Raw genomic sequence first — 11,000 nt, forward strand, 5'->3', positions numbered from 1 at the left:
TTAATAGCTCATTCAAAACAACTTATTTCTTATTTTATTTAAAAAAAATATTACCGAACATAAGAAAAGTAGATTATATTAATTTTTTATAAAAACTTATAACATATATTGGATATTATAAAAGTAAAAGTAAAGTTTATAAGGTATGAAGTATATTAGATAGTATCAAAATATAGATGGATTTTTATGTTATTTGATAATTCGGTTAATGCCCAAAACATGACTAAAAACGTAAATTTCAACATATTTCTATTTTTTTTCATAATTATTTTAACCACTTAAATGCATTCTTGCACAACGCGCGAGGTTACGCCTAGTAAAGATATATAATGTCTTTTGTATCATTTTCTTCAAATGTGATATATCGTAGTGTGTAAGAGATGTGCCAGATGCAATGAGTAAAGAGAAAATTTGTGATATAACCAAAAAGAAAGGTTGTTTGAAGAAAATGACCAAGGAAAAATGAATTTTGAAAAATGAACAAAGGATCCGCAGAGCACCTTCTGCGGATCTATTAAGCCATCTGCGGATCCGTTACACCTCTGCGAAATCGCTGTTTTTTTTATTTTTTTTCGTTTTTTTTTTTTATTTTTTTTTCGTTCATTTTCGTTTATTAATATATTTTTTAAAATACACTAATACCTTATGTGATTATATAAATAATTTGACAAAAAAATGTTAAAAATAATGAACTTATGTTCGATATCAGTCCACATAACTGTTTGGGAATACACAGAACCGTTATCAGTGGATCAGTGTACACCTCTGCGGATCAGTGTACACCTCTACAGATCAATGTACACCCTCTGCGGAACCATTAAATGCTCTGCGCATCCTCTACAGCTCTGCGGAATTGCTGTTTTTTTATTTTTCTTTTCGTTTTTTCGTTTTTTTTTCTTTCATTTTCGTTTATTGATATTAATTTTTTTAATACACTAATACCTTATGTTATTATGTAAATAATTTGACAAAAAAAGGTTAAAAATAATAAACTTATGTTTGATATCAGTCCACAGAACTCTTTGGGAATCCACCATCAGCGGATCCATTAAAGCTTGTGCGAATCTACCTACAGCTCTGTGGAATGTTGGTTTTTTAATTTTTTTAATATTTTTTTTGTTTTTTTTGCGTTCATTTTTGTTTATTAATATATATTTTTTTAAATACACTTATACTTTATATGATTATTACGTAAAAATTTTGACAAAAAAAAAGGTTAAAAATAATGAAATGTTTTATGTAATACGTTTGCTGCTAATGTATGTTTTTCATGTATTTTTACTGTTTTGTATTTTATGTTCTATGGAAAAAAGTAAAAGTTAACTCAACTGGTTTTGTAAATACAAACGAAATACATATAAATAACGTAATACAATAATCAGTGCACACATTTGCGGATCAGTGCACACCTTTAAGGATCGGTGTACACCTCTGCGGGTTGTATGTTTATGTTTTTTAAGGTATATTTTCTAACCTATACAAAACATGGAATATTTGTATAATTTTAATTAGGTTATTTATATATGTACCGGTTTGTATTACGTTATTTATATGTATTTTGTTTGTATTATTGTATTTAAAAGAAAAATTAATATAAATAAACTAAAATTAATGCAAAAAAAAAAAAAAAAGGAAAAAAAAACCTTTTTTTTTTGTCAATTTTTTTACATAATAATAACATAATGTATTAGTGTATTTAAAAAAAATAATATTAATAAACTAAAATTAACGCAAAAAAAAATGAAAAAATTAAAAAAAAAAACTACATTCCGCAGAGGTGTAGTAAATCCACAGAGGACTTAATAGATCCGAAGAGGGTGCTCTGCGGATCCTTTGATCAAAAATTAAAAAAATTAAAAAAAAAAAACTACATTCTGCAGAGGTGTAGCAGATCCGCAGAGCGTTTTGTCATTTCTGAAATGTGTTTTTTCCTTGGTTATTTTCTTCAAACCAACTATTGTTTTTAGTTATTTTATGAATTTTCTCATGACTAAATGGTGACTAATAATGACTTTTGTCTTTATTTTATTTATGGGAAAACTGCAATAAAGCCTCTACATATTGACCTCATAATCGATTTAGTATATATATATATATATATATATATATATATATATATATATATATATATATATATATATATATATATATATATATATATATATATATATTCGATTAAGTCCCAAAAACCGGTAATCGTATTCAATTTAACCCCTTGACCCGGTCAACAGGTCATCCAATTTTCGAAAATTACATTTTTGGCCTAGATTTCAAAATTTATTACAAATTTGGTCCAAAATTTACACTTTTGGCCCAGATTTTAATTTTTTTTTACAAATTTGGTTGAAAATATACCCTTTTGGCCCAAATTTTAGAATTTTGTTATGAATTCATCCGAGTATTAGTTATTTTTACAACTTTTTTTTTCTTAAAAAAAATGTACTCGTCTTTATCTTCTATTATTTTTGAAGTGTACTATGAATTTAGGTAGAAAATATAATAATTTACATTAAAACAACAGTTACATAGTGCTAACAATAGGTCATTTATGTTGTGGCATTGTTATCACACAAATAAACATTATTTTCACACAATAAAACGATTTAAATTAGTGAAAAACAACTTTAAGTATCATTTTTTTTGAAATATACTATTAAGTTTAAGAGCCTAAAAAGACTAATAAGCACATTGTTGTTGATAATAAGCCATTTATATCAATGTAGCAGTATAACAATGTAATTTCATCACTATAACACACAAAAAACATTGTTTTTACAGAAAAAAAAAACATACTTAATATCTTATGTTATTGGAAATGTTCTAGAAACCGTCAAAATGTACCATGTCAACAATACATAAAACTCTGTCATTTGTAAACATAGCGACACTATTGATAAACTATGAAACGTTTATAAATATGACCAAATTTTATTTATTGAGCTATTAACTAAGATAACATACTTTAAAAAGTCTACCTAATGATGTTGTGCTTTAATATCTTCGTTGTACTTTAAAAAAAATTGTATTTAGTTTATGGTTAGGTAGGTTGTTCAAAATACAATGCTATAATAAAAATCAATGAAATTAAGCACACAATTATTTCTTGCATTTAACTTTTTCTTTATTTATCATATGTTTTTATGCTGAACATAGAACAAAAAATATATATTGTTTAACATATTAAACAAGTTAAAAAAGAAAATATTAATAAAACTCATTGGTATAAGTTTGAAAGTACTGAACATCTATTTTTAATGTTAAATATAACTAAAAAGATTACAATTTTTTTTATTAATTACTATGCTTCCAAACCCAAAACATTCGAATTCATAAAGAAAAAACATTCAAATTTTTTTGAAGAAAAAAAGTTGTAAAAATAATTAAATTTAGGATGAATTCATAACAAAATTCTAAAATCTGGGACAAAAGGGTATATTGTAGACCAAATTTGTGAAAAAAAATTAAAATCTAGGCTAAAAGTGTAAATTTTGAACCAAATTTGTAATAAATTTTGAAATATGGGATAAAAATGTAATTTTTGAAAGTTGGATGACCTGTTGACCGGGTCAAGGAGTTAAATTGAATACGATTATCGGTTTTTGGCACATACTTGAATAAAAAAATATATATATAAAAACTAAATCGATTATGAAATCAATAGGTAGGAATTTTTATTGAAGTTTTTTTATTTATTTGTTTGAAAATGAACTACTTCTGTTCTTGATTTCGCCCAATACCAATGAATAAATGACCTAATTTTCCCGCCAAACAGAACTTTGATCAATCGCTTGTAAAAGACTAAAAGATGCTTAAGTATCTCTGTCAAACCCTAAAATCATCACCCAGAAACCCCAAATCAATGATTCCAATTTCTCATTTCCAAAACCGCAAGAAAACCCAAATCATCATTCCGGCCATAGATTTCATATTGGATGAATGTGCAGACCTCCCGTCATCAAACCCCATTAAAAAACCAACACAAGATACACCGAAAACCGCAGAACCAGTTGACACTGAAACCTCGAGTATTGTGATTTCACATCACTGGCCGGAATGGGTTGGGTTGATGGAGAAGTTGATGAAAAACGGATACTTCGATGTCGTCGTGAATCCATTTCGAAGTGGAGAGTTGATCCATGGGAAGGGTTGTAATCAAATTCGAACCGCTTGCCTTAACTTTGCTCGTGATCGGCCTGATCTCATGAGGTATATAACATTGTTCTTCATTTGTTTTTAATTTACGATGCTTCTGAGCTGAAGCACACCACCTGTTTGACAATAATCCTCTGTGAAACTTCTCCACCTCTTACTTATCCACTTATCACGCCTTTGTGATTCAGTTACTTCACGAAAGGGGACATACACGTGGTTGCCGGAGCTGGCTGCCCCAGCATAGATCGGAAAGTTGTGAACTCTAGCAAACGGCTAAGGGCACACATGGGTATCGACGAAGGAAATGTACGTGAGAATCTTTGTTTATATTTAACAAAATATACAAAAAATAACAAACGATTTAACAGGTTTGCAGCAGTTGCATTTTGAGGGGAAACTGTGAGAGAGCATATGTGAAGCCACGTGAAGATGAAGGTGGTCGGACTGTTGATGTGATGCGTTTTGTACTCACCTATGGCCTTCATCATCTCTATGATTCACCAGATAATGAACCTTTTATGAACAAAAGGTTCGAGGAAGCAATCAGAAGTTTAATCAGAGATATGGTGAAGTATAGCAAGGAAAAACTTGATTTTGATCCTTCAAAACGTGTTCACAGAAATACAAAAAATAGTTGTCAACTCCATGAAAGACTTGAAACATCAGGAGACAATCCGGATCAGGTTGAGCTGAAAAGGGGAGATTGGCTATGTAAAAGGTATACCAACTTTTGTAATTCTTAGTATTTGATTTAGAGGTAAATCTTGATTTCTAATTTTTGTTTTTAAGCTGATGTTATTCGACAAACAGATGCAAATTTCTAAATTTTGCCAAGAACACAAGATGTTTGCATTGCCATACAAACCCACCAAAGAGACAACTCAATCCAGGGGAATGGGAGTGCGACTCGTGAGTTCTTCCCTAAATGATCACATAGATCTTTATGCCAACAAAGATGATAAATATTTCCCCCATGTTTAAAACAAACTTTTGGTTCTCACATTCGTTTTGCAGATGCAACTACATAAACTTCAGGAGAAACACGGCATGCTTGAAATGTGATCATAAACGCCCAAAAGCATTCAGATAGTTGGATTTGGATCGATCAAAAGATGAAAGTAATTTTTCATATCACAACAAGTATACATAAATGTATCACTGTGTTTTGTTCTATTGTATACAATATGTAAATAATGATATACGAATGCAACAATCCTTATTTTACTATTAAATCAGCCTGTTTTGTTATCGATTCTGTAGAAATTGGTCAACGTCTTTCCGTCAAGCTCCTTCCTGAAAAATCTTCCGATGTAATCTGCATATGTAAAGTCCTTGTAAACCGCCGGTTTCTCGGCTGATATCACCTCCGGGAACGGCCCATACGTGCCCTCTCGGTTGCTTGGATTGAAAAACACGGCAAGAGAGACACGTGCACCTTCAACAGGGTTTGCCAATACTCGATGTTCCACGCTTTTGTATTCATCATTAGACATCATCTATGACATGAATTAATACAATTTTTTTTTTTTTTTATATACGATTCCGATCATGTGTTTCGATTAATTTATTTATAAAACAAACGTACCTGAAGCAGATCGCCGATGTTGATAACAACGGCGCCGGGAACTGCCTCGACGTCAGCCCAATCGTCACCACACTTGACCTGCAACAACCCACCGACCTCGTTCTGCACCAGGACGGTTAGTGCGCCGGGATCGGTGTGGGCGGTGAGCCCCACCGTGAGATCTGGCTGTGGGCACCGGGGATAATAATGGGACGCATTTACCCTTGCTTCCAAAAATGATAATTCCTTTAACCTGTCGCTCTTTACTCCCAATCCTTGGCATAAAATCGACATCAATTCTTCTGCTAACCCCACCGCCGCCTTGTCCCACTCTTTCAGTGCCTCCCTACACATGTCCGGCACCGCATCCCAATCCGGTTCTACGGGCGCCATCCTCACCTGAATAATCATAAGCGTTATAGAAATAGAATCAAGTTGATTACTGTAAGAATCGCTTGGATCTAACCTGAAGCGTGTCTCTCCAGCTCGCAGCTTTTGACTGGTACAAGTCAAAATTTGTAGAATAAGCTGCTCCTTTCCCTGCTTCTCTGTGATAGAATTGCATCTTATACTCCGTCGGTTGCTCAAAGAAACTCTTCAGACCATTAAGAACAGAATCGATTAGTGTTGTTGGAATGCTATGATTGACGATCTGGAAAAACCCTAGTGTGGAAGCTGATCGTCGAATTTCTTCAACAACGGTTGATCTTTCTGCAGATAAGTCGATGACAGGCACGGTTAATTTCGGTCGGTTTTTAGGTTTTGGACCAGGGAGATTCTCCGGTGGTTGGTGGAAGAAGCTGGGGATGGTGGTGACGCCGGAATCTACTAATCCCTTTACGCCGATTTTTGATTCGTCGAATTTTTTCACTTCTGATAGACGATCGTAGCCGTGTTCACTAGTAACTGGCGCCATGGATGCGATGATATGGAAGGGTGGTGATTCGACGGAGATGGCGATGGACTTTGTGGTATTAAGGTTGAAGACGCTACTGGTATGATGAAGTTTGGTTTTACAAGCGTATGTATTGACAATTTGGCATTTTGTAGTTTGATAGGAAAAAGATTTTTCCTTTATCCAAATTATGGTGGTCAAGATTACCTTTTATTTTAAAATCTTATGATACTACAAGGATAAGTGGAATGGAGTAGGAAGGGAACCGAACCCCCAAAACATAATATCGGAGGCGTGGTTTGATGAAAAACTTTTTTTTTTTGGGTTTTACTAACCACAAAATTGCAAAAATAGTCCATATATATATATATATATATATATATATATATATATATATATATATATATATATATATATATATATATATATATATATATATATATATAGAGGTGGGTTCAATTGAAAAAATAAAAAAAGTTGAGAATGATTGCAAAAATAGTCCATATATATATATATATATATATATATATATATATATATATATATATATATATATATATATATATATATATATATATATATATAGGTGGGTTCAATTGAAAAAATAAAAAAAGTTGAGAATGTGGAATCATTCTCAACCACTCATTTAATCTAAACATAAAGAACACGGTGGCAAACTTGTAAATATCGTAATAACCTTCAATCTTAAATACGTAACTATAGAGAATTCGATAACTATTCGTTCATCATCAAAAAAAATTCTCCAACCTTCAATAATCATCCAGATTTCTTCAACTAAACCGGAATTTCTTCGCTGTTCATGAAATTGGAATCCGAGTTCTGGACTCGCAGTCACAGTCGACATTGAGGGACTTAGAATCGGTAATTACAGGTTCTCAATCGGATTTTCGGAAATCAAAATCAAATTGAGAAATCGACCAGAGATAGGATGTCGCATCTGAAGTCGAAATCGGAAGTATATGATGATTTGGAACTGATAACTTGATGTTTTTAACATTTTTAATATAGTTAACTTGTTTGCACTCCAACTGTTTGATGCAATGCATAAACTAAATTATCACGTTATATTCACATATGCATATGTTTTCTCACCTGAATCAGTATATGATTATTAAAAACACAAAACAAATATGCAAGTATGTATGTTATTTATATGTGAATAACATATAAAAATTATATATATTTGTCAAAATACTTTCAATATTCATAAGTAAATATACCTTGTAATATTCATATGTGAATATACTGTGTAATATTCATAAGTGAATATATCATATAATATTCACAAGTGAGTATACTCTGTAATATTCACATGTGATATACCATGTAATACTATGTAATATTCATATATGAAATATAATTTAATACTAATAAGTGAATATACCATCTAATATTCACAAGTGAATATACCATCTAATATTCACAAGTGAATATACTATGTTAATATTCACAAGTGAATTCATCGTCCGATATTAAAATATGAATATACTATGTTTATTATATGCTATATTCATATATGAATGATACTTCAATTATAAAAAAAAAAAAAAAAAAAAAAAAAAAAAAATCATACTTTTTATTCATAAGTGAATAACGAATGTATTGTAATAAAAGCTAATGCATTGTTATTCATTTATGAATAACGATAGCTGAAAATATAAAAAAAATTAATTTTTTATTTTATGTTAAAACTATATCAATATGGATGTCTATTTGTAGAGAATAAAAAATCATGAATTTTGGTATATTTAAAATCATTTTTTGATAAAAACAGCTTATAAAAATTTAAAAAAAAAAACGAAAAAACTACGTTTTTGTATATATTAAGGTAATGATTAGCATAGTTTAAGGAAATATGTTATGTTGGAAAACATATGTGCATTCGTTTCCCATTTCCGCCGGTACGTTGAGGTTTTTGCGGTAAAAATAAATGATTAGCTGAGAATGATTCCCCCATTCTCAATGTTTTTTTTCTCAATTGAACCCTATATATATATATATATATATATATATATATATTTCGAGGTTTAGTTCAAATTTCGATTTTTTTGGTTTTGTGGTCTTTTTGAAGTAGTTTCATTGCGAATTTGATTCCTTAGTAAACTTAAATAACTTTAATACCATTGGGTATTTATTTTCTACTTTTAAATTTATTTTTTTAAAGTTTAATAATTATTTATTCATTTTAATAATTCAAAAATATGAGTGCTCACCTCTCTCTCTCTCTCTCTCTCTCTCTCGTTTTAATACCAAGAAGATACATCATCTTCTTCAAAACCCACCATTAGCTACTCACCATAGTTCTTTTTTCCAGCTATGTTCCTCCTTCGAGCTACCATAAATCAGCGTCCACCTTCATCATTCTCATAGTCGATACCATCTGACAACCTCTATTCTGATAATCTTTTTGTCAAAATCGAAACCCTATCACCATCAAATAAGCTTTGGTGTGTTCAACGATGGTGTCGTTGCCTTTTTCCTACTGGAGCAAACTAAATAAGTTGTGTTTCCCCATCTTTCATTCTCGACAAAATCGACATCCAAGAAACGAGCTGAGAAGGTCCAAAACTGAATCAAGCCCTGAATCTCTTCAATAAACCCCAAAACTGAAAGTTGGTAGAGGTTTCCATAGCAGAAGGTGGTGACGGTGGTTGTTGGGGTTGGTTTAGCGGAGGAGGTGGGTTATAGTGGTCAATTGTAAGGGATAAGGGTGAGACGAGGGAGATGAAGCGGGGTGGAGTAGGGGGGGGGAGGGGGTGACGAATTCGAGATTCTTTTGTGGATTGATTTCTAATTTGATCAATTGTTTATTTTGCCACTGATTTTGTGTAGCCATCATCTCCCATATCTATCCATAGGTTTAATCTTCTCCCCCTTTGTTTTCATCCATGAAAACATTCCCATTAATTACTAGATTTGTTGGTATGGGTTCCTATATGATTTGTTGGTGTTAGTTTAGACATGATTTTATCTTCTAATTTGGTCAATTGCGGGATGTGTTGGGTTGGGTTCATATATGAATTGTTTTTCCATAAATCACTGAATCAATAGATGTGTGTGTTGAAAAAGGTTCGGTCGTGATTTTGTTTTCTCCATCACAATTACCGAAGGTCTTGGTAGCTTTTGAGTGAACTGAGAGCAAAGATTTTTTATTAAATCGATTGTAACATCCAAAATCCAAGTATTTCATTTTAAGCCCTTGATGAATTTTAAGTTGCAAAGTTGGACCCTTTGTACGTTGGGCGTACATGTATGTACGCTTAGCGTACACAAATGGACGCATCGGGTAGCTGAGGTTCGTACGCCCCGCGTACAAGGCCAGAGGCTAAAACCCTAATTCTCAAACTTGAGCACTATTTAAGCTCATTTATGACCTTGGACACTCTTCCTTAGCAACCTCCATTTCTTTCAAACGTCCCTAAAACCCTAGTTCCATTAAAAGTGATTCTTGAGCTTAAAGGTGCCTAAAGTAACCTCTTTTTAGTGTGTTAGCAAGGAGAAGGAAATGGTGAGCAAGTCTTGAACGTGGGAGATCTTGTAGATCCTGCATCTAGATTATCCTGGAGAGCTTTTAGAGTGTGAGATTTTCGGACCCGTAGCCGAGCAGTATATTTTTATCAGTAGTCTGAGGTGAGTCTTCTCACTATAACTTCTGGTCTAAGGCACCAAGGCTAGCCCAATATCCATTTATGTAATATGCTAGTTGTTATATGTTACATGTTGTGATTGGGTTGAAATATATCCAAGGACGGGGCTCGGTATGACATAACGGGTTGAAATATACCCCAGGGCAGGGCCCATAATGATATGAGTGGGTTGAAATATACCCTAGGGTGGGGCCCATACTTTTTTTGGGTTAGGATGAACCCCATGGATGGACCCATTTGTATGATTGGTATGTGTTACTTTGGGAAAACTCACTAAGCATTAGTTTAAAGTTTGTATTGTGATTTCAGGTGTGTCCGGTTCCAAAAGGAAGGGCCCGACTTGATGGCTTAGCATTCACTCTCCACTACTTTCCGCATTCACTGATATTAACACTCTAATATTTTTGTCTGATGAGGATTATGTATTGGAGTTTTGGTATCAAACTTATAGATGTAAACCTTGATTTAAAAATGAAAAATTTTATTTGGATTTTTTGGGTATTACAAGTTGGTATCAGAGCCTTAGTTTGAGGGATTCAGGCACACTCTCGGGTGTGTCAGAACTTAAATTGAGGAAATGGTAAATCTTTTCAAAAGAAACAAAAGTCAAGTTTTTTTGAAAACGGTTTTCTTAAGTAAAAAGAGAGAGTGTAATGCGCGAAATCAGTCGAGTTCAAGTAAGTGTTTCCTAAAATTTAACCATGCTATGAATATATTTTTT

The 11,000-nt window shown here is 32.2% G+C and overlaps 2 protein-coding genes across 2 annotated transcripts; one reads left to right on the top strand and one right to left on the bottom strand.

The window, feature by feature from the left end:
• The first annotated feature begins 3,743 nt into the window (after positions 1–3,743).
• Positions 3,744–5,685, top strand: LOC145041261 (zinc finger protein VAR3, chloroplastic-like). Its single transcript, XM_078989267.1, has 5 exons — positions 3,744–4,206; positions 4,341–4,458; positions 4,521–4,870; positions 4,963–5,061; positions 5,167–5,685. Exons 1-5 carry the CDS (start codon positions 3,806–3,808, stop codon positions 5,240–5,242), a joined length of 1,044 nt encoding a protein of 347 aa, XP_078845393.1. The 5' UTR covers positions 3,744–3,805; the 3' UTR covers positions 5,243–5,685.
• On the bottom strand, positions 5,256–6,860 carry LOC145041260 (1-aminocyclopropane-1-carboxylate oxidase homolog 1-like). The gene is made up of 3 exons (XM_078989266.1): positions 6,183–6,860; positions 5,738–6,115; positions 5,256–5,648 (listed from the first exon to the last, which is right to left on the bottom strand). The coding sequence occupies exons 1-3, from the start codon at positions 6,630–6,632 to the stop codon at positions 5,385–5,387; spliced, it is 1,092 nt and encodes a 363-aa protein (XP_078845392.1). The 5' UTR covers positions 6,633–6,860; the 3' UTR covers positions 5,256–5,384.
• Between the last annotated feature and the right edge of the window lie 4,140 nt (positions 6,861–11,000).

This window comes from Lactuca saligna, chromosome 4 (assembly GCF_052625555.1).
Source record: "Lactuca saligna cultivar CGN05327 chromosome 4, ASM5262555v1, whole genome shotgun sequence".
Classification (NCBI taxonomy): domain Eukaryota; kingdom Viridiplantae; phylum Streptophyta; class Magnoliopsida; order Asterales; family Asteraceae; genus Lactuca; species Lactuca saligna.